General features: G+C 45.0%; 2 protein-coding genes across 2 annotated transcripts; one reads left to right on the plus strand and one right to left on the minus strand.

Moving 5' to 3' along the window:
• The first annotated feature begins 6 nt into the window (after nucleotides 1–6).
• On the plus strand, nucleotides 7–11,192 carry LOC105287591 (transcription factor Ouib). Its single transcript, XM_011353218.3, has 6 exons — nucleotides 7–402; nucleotides 1,818–1,976; nucleotides 6,666–6,904; nucleotides 7,262–7,563; nucleotides 7,681–7,942; nucleotides 8,030–11,192. The coding sequence occupies exons 1-6, from the start codon at nucleotides 268–270 to the stop codon at nucleotides 8,301–8,303; spliced, it is 1,371 nt and encodes a 456-aa protein (XP_011351520.1). The 5' UTR covers nucleotides 7–267; the 3' UTR covers nucleotides 8,304–11,192.
• On the minus strand, nucleotides 10,955–14,175 carry LOC105287592 (pupal cuticle protein). The gene is made up of 3 exons (XM_026969598.1): nucleotides 14,085–14,175; nucleotides 13,330–13,655; nucleotides 10,955–13,047 (listed from the first exon to the last, which is right to left on the minus strand). Exons 1-3 carry the CDS (start codon nucleotides 14,173–14,175, stop codon nucleotides 12,583–12,585), a joined length of 882 nt encoding a protein of 293 aa, XP_026825399.1. The 3' UTR covers nucleotides 10,955–12,582.
• Between the last annotated feature and the right edge of the window lie 2,001 nt (nucleotides 14,176–16,176).

Raw genomic sequence — 16,176 nt, forward strand, 5'->3', positions numbered from 1 at the left:
TTTCGTGGTCATCGACATGGCCGACAGCGGCGACACACGACAGAGAAAAGATGGCGGTATGCAACTCTTCCGGTCGTGAAGTTCAGTTTTCTTGACTTCAGTCCCGCATTACACTCTTGCTTGCCGGAAAACATCAATAATTTTCATTAAAATTTTTGCTTTCGTCGTTTAGTCTTCGTCGTTGGCCTTCGCGTGATAAATTAAACATTAACGCGGCATAACCTATTGTCAGACATTGCGTGTGTTTTGCATTCACTGGGAAGCAGCATGAACGAAGATTTTAATTTCGCCGAGCTCTGCAGGCTCTGCTCGCTGAAGAGCAACCAGCAGCTGCACATATTTGACAAGGAGGGCGAGCAACGACAACTGCTGTTCAAAATACATTCCTGCATTCCAGCCGTGGTGAGTAATTTGCGATCTGCAATTGTTATTGCCACTCTAGTTGGTCGTTTATTATCTCGAATTTTATTGCAATCATAGCTATGTTATATACTGAGATCTTTGTACACAGACAATATCATGTGTGTTGGTGATATTTCTACAAACATATAAGGAAATTTCTGTTAAGATTAAATTGTAAAAATCAAACAAACGTTATTGTGTTGATTGGATTACTGGATCAAACAGAAGAAGGAAGCAGTGTAGCTGACTTCTTCTGTTGTCGACACTTGTAACTAAATTATATGTACAAGTATATTACGATGAAAAATATAGATACTCGTAAGCACAAGATAGTTATAAGCTTGAAAAAAGCAATCAGAGTCAAGCTAAACAGCTGATTTTTGCGGAGACTCTTTAGCATAAAAAGAGTTCTTCCTCAAGGATCGTATTAATGCCTTGAAGATTACACAGAGATGATGTAGTATCAGTCGAAGAGCAATACTATAGCTTTCACCAACCAGGATATACGAACCAGAGTCCACGGAGCGATCGAGGCTTGTGCGAAGATGGTGCGCAGCCATCAATTTATCCATCCAATTGAAGATCAGTGTTTTCAGGAAATGTTTAAGCTAGGTTTCACAGAGTCATTTGAGCCATGAATTCTATAAAGATCGTATTTACGATGGTGCTGGCGTAGTTCTTTGTTTTCTTCGAGTGTCTTCACAGAAATCACAGAAGAATAATACATTCCTATACCTTCAATAAATTCAATAATATTTTATCATTCTTAGATACCTACATGTACACGCATACACGCACGCACACACAGCAGAGAGGGTTTGAAGTCAATAAATACCATATTGCATTCTATTATATTTGTATTGGAATAAGTACTTTTGAAGCAAACAGAACATTCAGTGTGACTGGTCTTTTGGAAACCTTTCTTGCGATGTTCTTACATTAATTAAAGTGATGACTATTTTGAGACATGAAACTTGCTAAGATTCTAGCAAGAAAAAGAATAAAAATCTGATAACAGTAATAATAATCACAACTGTCGAATCGTTCATGATTTTTGAGCGCATACAAGTATTGGAGAATCTAACAATAAGTAAAACTAACAACTAACAATTTTTTTAATGTGAAAAATTTTAGATGAGAATGTCTATGTAGCACGTATATGCCAATCGATCCAAGACGATGCTGTAGTTTGTAAAATTAAAGAATTCGTAGCAATAGATGGAAAATCAGAATGACACTTGAATGTTAGTGCAGTAGCTCGTTCGTCTAAAACTTTGGATCATCAAAAGTGGAGTAAGCGAGTCAGCGAGGAGTCGGCGAGTGGCATGAGATCTGAAAACAGATTCACAGTTCCGCCCTCACTGGTTTCATGTGATTTATCAGAATGAAACGCAAGGGTCTGCGTTTTGTTGCAGATAACGAAAGAGGATGGACTGCCCAAGAACATTTGCCAGCGGTGCATCTACAAATTAGACATGTTCTACGAGTTTCGCGCCAGCTGCATAGCCACGGACACGGTGTTGAAGAACTACGCCGACAGTTTGAAGAACATCGCCGCATCAGTCAGTAATCAAGTGAGCCAGATTCTTCCTTCGCTCAATTTCGTATGAATCGCCGGGAGCAGTCCGTTCTTCAATGCACGCCACGATTCTCGCGGCGACCCTTTGACGTGGCTTTTGACGTACCGACTTAGCTGTACGTTTCATGTTTGTAAGAGGTTCTTTATGTGGCGTGCCGATGCGGCTCTCTCCTTCTCTCTTTCTCTCTTTCTTCTAACAGTAAACCGAGCGACTCAGTGAACCAACGCATTCGGCATTCTTTTGACTTAAAGTACCGGCTCTAATGACTCTAGAGCTAACATCAGGAAACTCATGGGTAGAATGAAACGACACCGGAGGAACCGGTCGTTATCGAGTATCAACGGACACGAGGAGAGTATCGCTAAACATGCATCCCTTTCCTTCTCTCATGCTTCTGGTGGCGGTGAGCGAGAGAGATAGAGATACGGTCGGACGGGAGCACGGATTCTGACGGTAGAGGAGCAGGGGGCTCACCAGGGAGAAGGAAAGAGGAAACGTGTACAGGGGCGTCGCTGATCGGTAGCTGGAGGTGTCCTGGTCCCCCCCCTGAACCCCCTTCCGCGTCTGCTCGACTCGGTGGCCTGCGATCTCAATAATTCCACCCTCGCGCACGCAACAGAGACGTCGGCAGCGATGGAGAAATAGGGAGAGAATATCAGAGAGTGTGAGAGAGAGAGAGAGGGAGGGCGACGTCGCGGCGGCTATTGATCGGTGCGTCGCGACCGCGAACCCGCGTCGTGCGCATAGAAAGCGAAAGTCGTATACTCCTTTCCCCGCCGTCTCGACTGGTTCCCCCCTTGCCCCCCTCGTTCTTGTCTGCTTCGCCAACCTATTTCTCTTCCACCTGCCGTGTTCTCTGTCCCCCTTCTCTTCTGCCTTTCTCTCTCCTTGTCGCGTAATGCGTCTCCGTTCGCGTTCCTTGATTCTGCGCTGCGTTCCTTCCTCATCATCTTCTTCGTCTGCCTCTTATCTACTCTCCTCGGCTTGTTAGTGCAATGTAAGTCGGGCTATTGTTTTTCAACGTGCTTCAACTAACCTTAATAAACATGAAGTTTCACGCAAGATGCGATAGAGAAGATCGTTGCTTGTTGCTTTCGCCCATTGAAAAATAATTAGAAGTGCTAACTTGTGAGTTCCTTGAGAAAAAAAAGATCGAATTTTCGTCTGATATTAAATATAATCAAATTACGTTGTAGTACGCCTTTGGAAATAACTACTATTTATTATACATAAACAACCCGTGTCGAAATAGATGGATCTGTGTACTCGTGCCATGTTCCCGATGGATTTAGTCGTAGAGAACACGATATAAATTCTGCCCTCTCTTTCCATCCCCTCGTTCCTTCTCTCTCTCTCTCTCTCTTTCTCTTTCTCTCCGTTTTCCCCTAACTTCTTTGTCACTCTCGCACTCCCTACTTCGAACCCGGATCCCTTCCCCCCCGCTACCGGTAGGCACAGGTGCAACGTGAGTTGCCGAGCTCTCTCGCGCACCTTCGAGAGAAACCTGTTTCGAAACCCGGGATATCCCGACGATCGACGCAGCCTCGTTACGTGGGTGACTCTCTCTCTCTCTCTCTGTCTCTTCCTTGCTCTCTTCGCCAGCAATCCGGAATATCGGCGGCGGCTCGTCGAAGGGCGGCGCGACGAGGATGGTCGCACATCGTCCTCGTCGTCTCTGGCGTCTCTCCCTTCGACGTCTCTCGGCTCCCGTGTTGCAGACGCGCGCGCAAGGTCTGTTCCCCCTTTCCGCCCCTTTCCTCCTTTCGCCTTCTCTCTCGCTCTCTCAATGTCAGTGTCAAGGTCAGCGGGCCGACGCACCGGTCGCCGTCGCCGCCGCCACCGCTGCTGCACACAGAGCGGCGGTGATCCTCGTGTATCCGGTATTGCTCACCGGTAGCCTGTGTACATACACGCCGAGAGACGAAGAGAGGAGAGGCGGAGAAAGGCAAGTTGCACACGCGAGACCGCGTACATACGCCGACACCCCCACGCCGGGGCACCCCCTACGAGCGACCTCCTCGTCGCTCCTCGTCGTGCTCGTCGTCCGTTGCATCGTGCCATCCTCGCCGTCTCGCTTCCGCCGACTTGGTCGACCATCCGCCGCATTCCGGGGATATCCAAGCCGGTGTATCGTGACGCGTCGCGCTCGTGCGTCGCCGGTTATCCACCAGCATGCTTGGCGGCCTGCTCGTTGCCTTTCGGTCCTTGCCTATCCCTCTCGATCCCCCTAAGTGTCTGCATCTTCGTCGTCTGTCTCCTAGCCTCCCGGTTCTCTCGTGGCGCGATACACACGGATCATCGCCGCGTGCGTACACGTGAACGCACACCTTACCCTCCCTCCCTGTCGGCTGACGGCCGACGGTTCATCTCCCCATTTTCATCCCTCTTCTCTCTCTCTCTCTCTCTCTTCATCATTTCCCCTCGTCTCCTCGAGACTGTCTCCGTTACGTGAGCTTGCTCGCGCGATCGTCTCCTCTTCGTTGCACCCTCACCCTGGGGCCGGCCACGGTGCATTCCGCGGGGAACCTCCGCTCAGCGTCGTCTGTGCCGCGCGCCGCTCCGTCCGTGTGTGTCACCAGCTTCGTCTTACTTCTTTCTCGCCGTTCCCTCCTTCGCCCCCATCGTCTTCGCACACACGCTCACCATTCTCGCTCTCGCTTTTCCACGACCTTTCTCTCTCTCTCTCTCTCTCTTTCTCTCTCGCTGCCTCCACCGAACTCTCTTTCCCTTCACCTGGTTCTGTCTTTCTTTCCTCTCTTTCTTCTCTTCTCCGAGTCCAACGTCTCCCTTGTCGTCTCCCCGACCGTCTCGCGCTTATCCCCTCCGCCACGCAGTCGGCTGCTTTTTTCGTCTCTTTGTCCTTGCATCCTCCCGCGCCGGGAATCAGCGGCGGTGGCGGCAGCGGCGGCCAGCTTCGCGGGTTCTCTCTCGCCCCATGAACCGCGAGATTCCTCCGAGGCGTCGCGAAAAGTACGCGCCCGTGTGAAAAGTGTGTTCCTCGCATAATAACGTGCGTGTCAGTGGTGTGTCGAACAGCGTGTCGTCTCGCCGGAGTGTGGATACCCTCCCCCTCGCGCCTCGATCGTTGTGAACGTCTTTAGACGATGAGGATTTCGACCGTGCCGAAAATGAGCGTGCGGCCTTCGCTGTGAACTTGGACTCGGGAAGTCCGAATCGAATGCTCGATTTTTACCGGCAAGGGCTCTTTCTTTCCCCTCTGTGATTTTTGAAGGTGCCCCTCGCTCTCAGAGAGCCTTGGCGGTCCCCTCTGGAACGCGCGCAGGACTCCGTGGTGGTAAGCGCGCGTCCGAGAAGACGGGCGGCCCGTCTCTTTTGTGAGAACGATCGACTCGCGCGACGACTTCTCCTCTCCCGCCGCCGTCTCCTCTCCCGCGGGAACGTCCCTTGCTTTTCGGCCATTATTGCACGGATCGCTTCGCTCGTTGCTCGGTTTGTAGGAATCTCGGGTGCGGGAACGGCATCTTTTCTTGATTGACAGTTACATGCGTTCAAAAGCGAAAATTAATTGATAAAAGTGACCGCGAAATCTCAGATTTGAGATCCGAGTACCTTAATCGTCTGAAATTTCTTGTTATAGAATCAACCGCCGGCATTATTTGCGTCCTTTGTTCGGTTTTACGTGCCCGTCTTGCTTCGTGCTTCGCAGCAATCGTGATTTTCAGCGTCACGCTTATGTATACCTATCTGTCAGCTGATAAGAATAATGATCGTCGCATCTAGTCGAGTTTGGTTCGTCTATTGATAATCTCTTGTCACTTTTTAACGGCGGACACTGATGGTCCCTTCTGATAATTAACGCTTTTACGGACCTTTTTTGGAGATTAATAATTTCCTATTGACAGTGAGTAGAATCAAGTTTCTATTGATTTAGGATGATGGGAAATTGATCATCGGCTTGCAGCGGTTTCGTTGAAAATATTTTCCATCACGCCGACTTTTCCCATTGTTTCTTTCTCCGAGAGACCTTGACGAGGCAATAGCATACGCTGGCACCTGGGAGGGCAGTGGGTGTCAGGGCCTGCACTTGCGCTTTTCGGAACCTTCACGGAGGGAGGAAGAAAACCTCTTCTTTTTTAACAAATTAAGTGAACGTTCAAGAATCTCGCGAAGTAATTTGTTGATAACATCAGATATATTTTGATACTCGATACGCGCTTCAAGGTAAACGAGCATAATTATAATGAGAAATTGGATTTTAATTTGAAAAAGAATTTTGTCGTGTGCAGCGCTACATGCAGGTCTTCGATCTTTATTTTTGATACATTCTTCTCACGACAGTGACGCTATAGGGGATAATATAATCGAGACGTGCCGAATAACAATCAAGCAACACAATAACTTGCATCCGCAATTACGTTTTAAAATGTGCTTAACACTTTAAACGCCGCAACATTACGACATTGTTGATATGCCGATTTATTCACAGGCTGTTCTTTTTTTAGTATTATTTATTTTTATCCACAAAAGTTGCGAAGGACAAAAATGAATCAATGATAAAATAAATATTTCGTTTACATTTATCATTTACGTGTGTCGTTGATCGGACTTTCGCAAAATCATCGAAATCCGCGTGCAGCGTTCAATGTGTTAAATCAAAAAACGTGATCGTCATCGCCGGATTACGTGACGAGCAATCAATGTGCGGTTTTCGAATTTCATTAGGGCGCAGATAAGGACAAGATGTCAAACAGTGGACAGCAGCAACGGTCGTCTTACGTGGAATCACATGCCGTGGCACATGCGGCATTGCAGCAACACATGGCCCAACAGGCCGCCCAGGCGAGGCTAACCGGACCGGGGCCACCTGCAGCCCCGCAACCACCGAATCCTACTTTTACCTTACCGGATGATGGACTTGGTTATGATGATGGCGTCAGAGTACTCCGTTCCATTGGGACATGGTGCGTTTTAAGTATACGGAATCTTTGACCGATGTTCCACTCGAATTAAAATTGATTTTTCGCACATTGGAGTAGTTTTTCTTGTAAATGCAATCTTCCATTGACGACAGTTTTGTTCTCCAATCAGTCAGTTATAGTTTTCGCATGAAATATAACTGATTATCTGGTTGGAAGAAGATTGTTAGAAAAAATCAGGTGATGGAGTGATGCTTCTATCTGCAAAATGTATTTTGAACACATGTACGATCAGAATTGCTTTTTATCTTGATTTTGAGGACTGCATTTTCAACACATTAATTTTTCAAGCGGATTAAATTAATATTTATATTTTAATGTTCATTTATCGTGTTCTCGCAGGTCACCGGATTATCCTGCCGCGATGCGTGGTGGCATGATGCCGGCGTTTCCCGGCGCGACGGATCAACAATTCGGCAGTCGAGCACCCACGGTGAATCAACCCTTACGGACGACCAGCACGACGACAACGAACAGCGTGAGCATCCGTCCGGGATCTGTCTCAAAGGCGACCAACACGGGCGAGCCTACGACGAAGGCATTCTCCTGCACCGTCTGCGGGAAAGGGCTTGCCCGTAAGGATAAGCTTGTCATACACATGCGCATACACACCGGAGAGAAGCCATATTCCTGCGAAGTTTGCGGTAAGTGCGAAAATCTGCCGATTCCATAAGAAATTGCCCCTGGAATCCCGAACTGGAAACCTAGAACGTTGAAACGGAAACGAGCGAGTGAAACTAGATATGCGATGCACGTTGCAGGGAAGGCATTTGCACGTCGAGACAAACTGGTCATCCACATGAACAAACTCAGACACAGAACCGGCGTCTCGCCTCTGTCGGCACCCACCGCACCTAGATCTGATCAGCAACAACAGCAGCAACAACAGCAGCAAGCGCAACAGCAGCAACCACCCCGCCAAGACAACAACATTCATAAACTGAAGGAGGAACCGGTGAGCTGGGCTTGCGAACTCTGTGGACGAGTGCTGGCCACGAGAGATGAATGGACGCAGCATGCACGGTGGGTTTCATTCGATATTCGATATTCAAATCTCGAATATATCCAGGTTTTTCTTTTGACTGATATCTTGATCTTCCTGATCTACAGATCCCATCTAGAGACGGCACCGCCGCAACATGCCGCGCCATATTTCCCCGGATCTGCGCCGCCGCCGCAATCATATGCGTCCGAGAAGACGTTCTGCATGGTGTGCCGTACGGAGTTTACGGACAAGGCCGAGTTTATGTTCCACATACGCACGCACTTCGACCCGCACGCACAGGCAGCGGCGTCCAGCGGCAAACAGAGCGGCGGCGACGCCGCGACCGCCGAGCTCATCGCTCGGGGATCCTTCGTCGATCCTTCCGGATTATGCAGCTAGAATTATACGTCCTCCTCCTCCTCCTCCTCCCCTTCCTCGTCCTTATCCTCCTCCTCCTCCTCCTTTTCCTATTCTTCCTTCTCTCTATCCTCCTCCGCCGCTTCCTCCTGTCACTACATACCGTCGATCTGTGTCTTACCATAGTACAAGTTCTCTGCTCCTCGACCAGAAACTTTCGCATAGGGTGTTGTGCATATTGTGATTGTATAATGATATGTACATGCCGGCTCTCGTCGGCGGTGGATACACAGTAGTGCTGCCTTTAGGAAGCTCCCATCGTTACGACGAGAATAGCGACGTTTCGTTTACTCGCTCAATTCGGTTCAACTCGAGCAGCGAACTCGAAAGTGCATCATGCGCTGTCGAGTTCAACTGCCTTTCTCAGATTGCTGCTACTTCGAGTAGATGACGATCTTCGCGTTTTCTCACTTCACGAATAATTTAGGAATGATACGGTGGTTTATGTGCATCATCCGCATCACGGCGTGACATATCACCAAGTATCTTCTAGTAGGAGCTTCATTTTCGGGCACGCTGCTGTGTATCCCGAGCTAGAGGTAAGATATCCACATTACCGGAGAAAGAGAGATTTTGTTTTAAGTACTGACGCGATACTGTCACGCTGGCAGCAAGAGCGCGCACTGTTGCATCGGTACTTAAATGCGATTACTTAATAGTATACGTTCCTACATAGCTAGCTTCCCGCGCGCGTCGTAGCAGCACGTACGTACTCTCTGTACCCAAGTTTGTTCCCAATGCTATTTCATTATTCTTTTTTATATACATATATTTGTACATTTGAGAAGCGTTACAATTTTACTGGCAGTGAGAATTTTATTTCACCGCCATACATTAACATTGATAAGGATCTTGCAACATTGACGATCATAAGACAAGGATTGTGTCTTTGTCTATCGTTTACTTCATTTATTATAGTATATTCGGCAGAGTAATCGTCTCATGCATTACATTTTTACGATTTAATTATTTTTAGCTCTTGTAAGAATTATCTGATAATTTATTTGAGCCATCAGTAATCAAAGTGCACGCGATGCGATTCCATCTTCGACATTTGACATCGCGAAATAACGTGAGGATCATTGTCGACCTGTACACGAAACATAGATTACAATGACATTTATTTAATTTGATTTTTACGGTTTCTAATAGCTCGATGGTTCGTTTGACATCAAAATTTGTACTTGGATTGTCTGAAGCGTTCTACTTTTTTTTGACAGTTTTACAATTTTACTTAGAGATTTAATGACTCAAGCATCATTAATTTCATATGAGACTAAGACTACACGATTTGGCAAACATAAACTCTGGCTGCCAGATCGCGTGGAGACTGAAGAAGAACGTATCTTCGTTTACCGTTTACTTCGTTTACGTTTAAGAGAACACATGTGCATTATCTCGACTGAGAATTTAAGCGACAATAAGTTCAAGTTTCAGCTGGATATTGAAACACGCATGTCAATCCTTTGGCAGACATTCCCGGGCGTTTCAACATGAGTCTTGCATTGCGAACAAACTGTATTTCTTCCAGAAAGGAAAGCCGATAGGATCCGCTTGTTACGGCGCTTGAATTTCCTCTCGTCTACCTTAGAGTAGTGCCCTAAGATAGGTCAGTAAAGCGCGCTAAGACTGCCGTGCCTCCTGTCCCCACGTACAAATCCGCTTCCGGGTTGTTTTCCATTTCGACGATCGCTTTTCGTAGGACGACCGTGCCTCTGCGTGACGAAGAAAAGCGAAGAGAAGAAAAGAAAGAAGAAAAGAAAATGAATCAAAAGTCGGAGCCTAATGCTGAGCGTATATTTTGTGTAACATTTACAAGCTACGTCACAACTAGAAGTAATGCAACCGCGCGACAATAGCAACTATCTCTTTAGATTACCGATCGCGTAAGAGACGATCGATCGATGTAGCAACGTTTCGAGTCTTTTTACCTCATCGTATGTTTAATGTAGTCGAGATTAGCGGACGATCTCGCGATCAGCGGGACTCACACTCTTTTTATGTTTCATAATTGCGTCGCGCACAATCCGTGTGCGCGCCCTCGCCGACATCGAGCAAGGTGCAATCAAAAAATTTGGATCACATTGTCTTTTTGGAGCTAATTCACGTTCACGATCGGACGGATGGTATGATGCTCGCTCGCTCGCTCGCTTCGATCGGTCGCGGTCAATCGAACACCGCATTACCGTCGTTTCGCGCTCGAGAGGAGAGAACATTGGTACCGCGCGAGTTGGCGCGTGTGAAAACGGAGAGATGCGCGCCGATTGCACGCTTACAGCTTCTGGAAAGCGTGACGGTGCTCGTACGCCAGTTCACGTTATACTTGGATTTGTTTTTTGTCGCGAGGAAATTTTGCATGGAGGAAAAGAAGGGAAAAGGGAAAGAGAAGACTCGTGTCTTCAAGTAAACTTTGATTATCCTTGTTTCGGGGTGCAGCGTGATGCCCTCTCCTCTTTTTTTCTCTTTCTCTCTCCCTTTCTCTCGTGCGTTAAGGATTTCGAAGAATAGACACATAGTGCCTTTTCTCTGGGACTTATCCACACACCATCGTCATCATTTGAATTTTCACGTGTAGGGAGGCACACCGGCACACATAAAGTGGGACACGACCGACGACGATGATTAAACTAGGCTCTTTCTTTCTTTTTTTTTTTTAAGATAAGACGACGATTATCATTTGATCATCGTCCCTTTCGTTACGAGGAGTGCGAATGTTCGATTGCCACACTGCCTCTGTAAGCAGCCGTTTTAGACTACTTTTATACTGTTGATGTCCACGCGCAGCTAATCAGAGTCTGTATATTACTGCCATAATTACGGAACGAAATGTATACCCAATATACCTTTATAAATAAAACACGATCAAAAAGTCACAAGATCTTATCATGTCTGTTGGACAGACGTTAATTTTACGCATACAGATTTATGAGCTCCGAGTCAAGCAGGTAACGCGAGGATAACACGAGGATAACACGTTGAACATGTCGCAACGGTAATAAAAACGCAGTATGATCAACATGATCGCATATCGAGATATTACAATGCATTTGCACGGGCGACGTCAGGCTGACGTGAAATATCTCGGTATGCTCGTTTCTTTCTGCCCACCTATAAGGTTGCCGAGTTCCTGTTCGGGTATTCCTGTTCGCCTTGCCGTGATCATGTGCCGCGCCCGTATTATGGCTAACAATAATAATGGCCGACTGCCTCGACTTCGTAATTTTTATTTCCTCGTGGTCGATGGCGTGGCACACTCGCATTATCACTTGCAAGCCTGGATAATGAGATAATCGCTCCTTTGTCTCCCATTTTCTACTGTTTCCAGTTGGCGATCGCTGTCCGTCACGGAACAAAACCGAGCGGAGAGAAATCGGTATTTTATGGCAAATAAAAATCGCGTTTGATAATGTATGCAGATTACAATCAAATCATTACAATTATAGTGAAAGTTAATATTATATTAGAGATGATAATAATCGTTCCATATTTTATTCAACGCGTGTAAAAATGTGAAAAGAAAAAAATTGAAATATCTTCATTAACATAAAATATACCGTCACTCATTATTGAAGGAGACAGATTTTGATTACAATATTAATACCGAATAACATTAACCACGATAATTGCGGCGTCGGATCGAAACGCGTGAGAGAATAATATCATGCTTCCAACCTATGTTGTACCTCTCTTGTACAAATGTATCGGGCGTATCCCATAATTCTTTCGGAATCGTGGGATTCTCAATTGCAACACTACTGGAGAGCGCAAAGGTTACCGGATGAAAGTGAGATGATTCTATGCAGCACGTGATTGTGCTCGCATTTACGCGCAGGAAATTGCCAGGCAATGTATCGATGTTGCATGAGTGAACAAAATAAAAGCCGTTCGATTCTACTTTCCTCGGCATTTTAGGCTTTTACGTTCCACGCTAAAATAGATGCAGTCACGCAGTGACATTAAAGTATGTAATATAAAATCTATTCTATTGATACAACTTTTAAAAAAGAGCAAGAGATATCTTAATATAATATATAAAACATATTATACTTAATATATTTCTCAATTTTACGATATTCTAAAAATTTTACATATTTTGACAAAATTAATATTTGAATTCTTAATTACTTTCTGATTAATAACGCATTTCACCCTTTCTTTTTTAAAGTTTTTTGCAAAATTACGAATTTTATCAGAAAAGTTTCATGAGAGAATATTATGGCAGATACTTTATTGTTTCTCATAATCTTGACTTACTTGCCATCTAACTTTTGATGAACATGTAGGAAAAGCCATCGGGGGTCCGATTGAAATCGAGCTTCCCCGGTGGGTAGAAATTGCGGGGCGCCGGTGTCGTTATCGCATTGTACTGCGGCGCGGGGCGCGGTTGGGGCTGAGGCTGATAGTACGACCTCGAAGGCGCATACGAGGGTATACTCTGCAATTCCGGAGGATGATGATAGTGAGGCTGCACCTGTGGCTGCGGCTGCAGTTGCGGTTGAGGCTGTGGTTGCGGTAGCGGTCGATACTGATATTGCGGCTGAAATCGTGGCTGATAAACGACAGGTTGCTGCTCATAATCCGATTGATAGCGTCGCGCGTATTGTTGAGGGGGCGGTGGTGCATAGCTGGGGGGCTGATAATCCGGCGGATTGTATTGCGACAACGGCACGTACTCCGGCTGCGGTGGCACCGGCGGGGGTGCACTGGGGATGTGGTCCCCGGTCGCCTGCGAAACGACACGAGAATTAATCCAATGTCCGATCAGTTAAATAAAATTCACTAAATTCGAATCTCATTGACACTTGATTGTAATTTGATTATAACTCGAAATAATGAATCGATGAATCTATAATTGATTTTTAGATTTAATTGTGATTTAGTTTAAATTCTTTGCTGATGTTTGGTCTTCTGCAAAATCCGGGTTCGCGTTGAAGCCAATGTTTGAGAAACATCACGTATGATTAATGATTAATGCGTCCAACGAAGGAACACGTACATTAACTCGTACCTGGAAGCCGTTCTTTCCTGCCGTGTAGGTCACAGTGTGCCTCTGCCCGTTCGGATCCACGTATGAGTATGATCCTCGTCGATTGCCCTCCACGTCGCTCTCCTCTTTGAACTCCACGCCGTCCTCTTGAGAATACGCCGCGCCGAATGTGCCATCACCCGCGAGATACCGCGCATCGCTCAAGATCGCCGCCCGATGTGACGACGGATAATGAGGACCTTGGCAGGAGGCACCAATGATGACACCCACCAAGATGATCTGCAGATGGCGAAGAAATTTAAATCCAGATGAATGAATTCGACGAATTAAATTTATGCAAATTATTTCTATCAACAGTATGTCACAAATTACTGCATTATCACTTTTGTTGCATTTTGCCAAACGCAGTTATGTATCGCTTTATTGAACTTTTTATAACTGGGTATATATATATATATATATATATATAAATTTTTATATACGATTGTATATTATAATAAAATTAAAAATGAACGATTTGACACAAAGGTATTCAGGAAGAACTTACAAGTGCAGCGTGCATGATGAAGGAACAGTGGATCGTTAGACTGTGGGAAGCGCAGCAGTGCACCCGGGAGCCGATGAGAGGGGCGTTTTATATGGCAGGTTGGTTCAGGGCGATCCAGCAAAGAGGCCTTGGCAATCCGCGCGTCTAAGTCGTGGATCTTACAACGGTCGTCCACCACGCCCTACGATCTCTGTGCACAACTCAAGTCTTCGTACTTTCCCCTGATAACCTGGGCTGACATTTCCTCCAGCAGCTAACGGGGAAGGCGAATATTCCACTCGCAGTTTATCCACAACTCCATAATTTCCAGAACCCCCCATAGCGATTTCGAAATAATCACTTGCCTCGTCGAATTTTTGCGCGAGAATATCTGTAAATGATTAGCATTTTTTAATTATTTTATCTTTTTCTATTTCTAATATATCAATTTATTTTCAGGTTTTGATAAAAATATAATGCTCAGGCTTAAAACGATTTATTCTCAGTCAAAATATTTAGACATGAATAGTTTCCCACACAGAAAAAAAGTGAGTGTCACATCAAAACTTATATACTTGTATATACGCAACAATTTATAATCTTTGTAAAAGAATTTAATAATCTTGAATTTCAATTAAAATGAAATAATGAAATTATATCACGTTAAACGAAGAAAACAATTTTTAAATAAAGCAATTTTGTATAGTTCAATAAAGAAAAAAATATTTTTAAGATTATTAAATTCCTTTACGAAGATTATAAATTGTTGCGTATATACAAGTATATAAGTTTTGATGTGACACTTACTTTTTTTCTGTGCAGTTATAACTGAAAATGCAAAACTATTCCTGAATATTATTGTTGTCAGATATGAGATGCTTATTTTTAATTAATTGTAAATGATATTTTATTAAGTCGAATCTTTCAATTTCATTGTAAAACTTTTGCTGAGGACAAATCGTTCTCAAATTACTTGAGTAATCGCATTGTGTTCAGATTTATGTAAATGTAAATTTGTTACATGCTATTGTAAATAAATTATTTTCTCGTATCATGAGTAATTGAATTCCACGTTCAAAACACGTATCGTACTCGATTTAACGGTAGATTACATACCGACATCCTGCAGAACGGTTCTTACCGACTTCCAGCAGATTATCGAAGAGGAACAGCGTCGAGCCTGCTGCAGCTTCGAACATTCTTCGGGGTTGGCGTGGCGTGCAGAGATTCTTCAATTTCTACCCATGCACCGAAAAGCGCTCATTAGAACAAAATTATTCTCCACTCGCAAACAGATCTTCGGTTTCACTCGTGAATTCGCGAAATTACGATCGTGATTAATGAGCTTTGGAGCCATTACTTATTCACCATTCAGCAGGGACGGATTAAAGTAAATTGCCGCTGTGGGCCTAATATTATTGCCGCGCCTTTAGTAACTCATGAAATTATATTTAAAGAAAATAGTCTACCGCGGCCAAAAGTATAAAAATTACTTGTGAAAGATTCCGTAATGAGGAAACAAAGGAATCACTAATTAAAAGCATTCGTAAAATTGCATATTCATAATTCTTAAATGGATAATAGAAGATTTTATTATAGACAGACATAACATATTTTTAATTAAATTTGAAATCTCTTTCGACGAGTCTTCTAAAGGCAAAATCAAAAATAATGTCATCGATGGTGCTAAGTGTCCTTCGATGTATAAAATTGTTCAGTTTTTCATTTGTCACGCGCTCAACGTTCGCTCACTACCGCGCTACATCGCTTATTGTTTTTTGACTCATTTTGCCGCTGTGGGCCCGGGCCCACTCTGGCCCCCTTATGTTAATCCTATGCTGCCATTCAGACTGCAGGAAAATAAAAGAAGGAACCGCGCTTTAATGACCTGCCTCCCAATTAACAAATGTATTAATTCGCCGGCACCGCTTTCGATTTTTTTAATAACTCCATCCATGGCGAAACGCCGATCTTAGCTCGCCGACTTCGACGCTGTATTTTTCTCGTTTACGATTATTTCTGTTATTTCTGCAATCGGCGCGGTGCAAATAATGTGGTGCGATTATAAAACTTCCCCCGGCGTTAACGGCGATGAAATATTCTTTCCGCTCTCGCGTGTGCGCCGAGGATTTCGAGCGCGATACTTTGATCCCGCTGGTTGCGCACTTTCGTAGCTGGACGCCTGAGATCGCTCATTCACCGAAACGAGATCTCCTTCGCTTCCAATGTTTTCGCGATTTTTCATCCCCGTGTTTTCATGCGTGATTCCGTCGGCGATCTTGAGCGTCTAATGGAGTACTTTCTAACGTCGAGCGTGGGACACACCGCTGAAATAAATTGTA

This window comes from Ooceraea biroi, chromosome 5 (genome assembly GCF_003672135.1).
Source record: "Ooceraea biroi isolate clonal line C1 chromosome 5, Obir_v5.4, whole genome shotgun sequence".
NCBI lineage: Eukaryota > Metazoa > Arthropoda > Insecta > Hymenoptera > Formicidae > Ooceraea > Ooceraea biroi.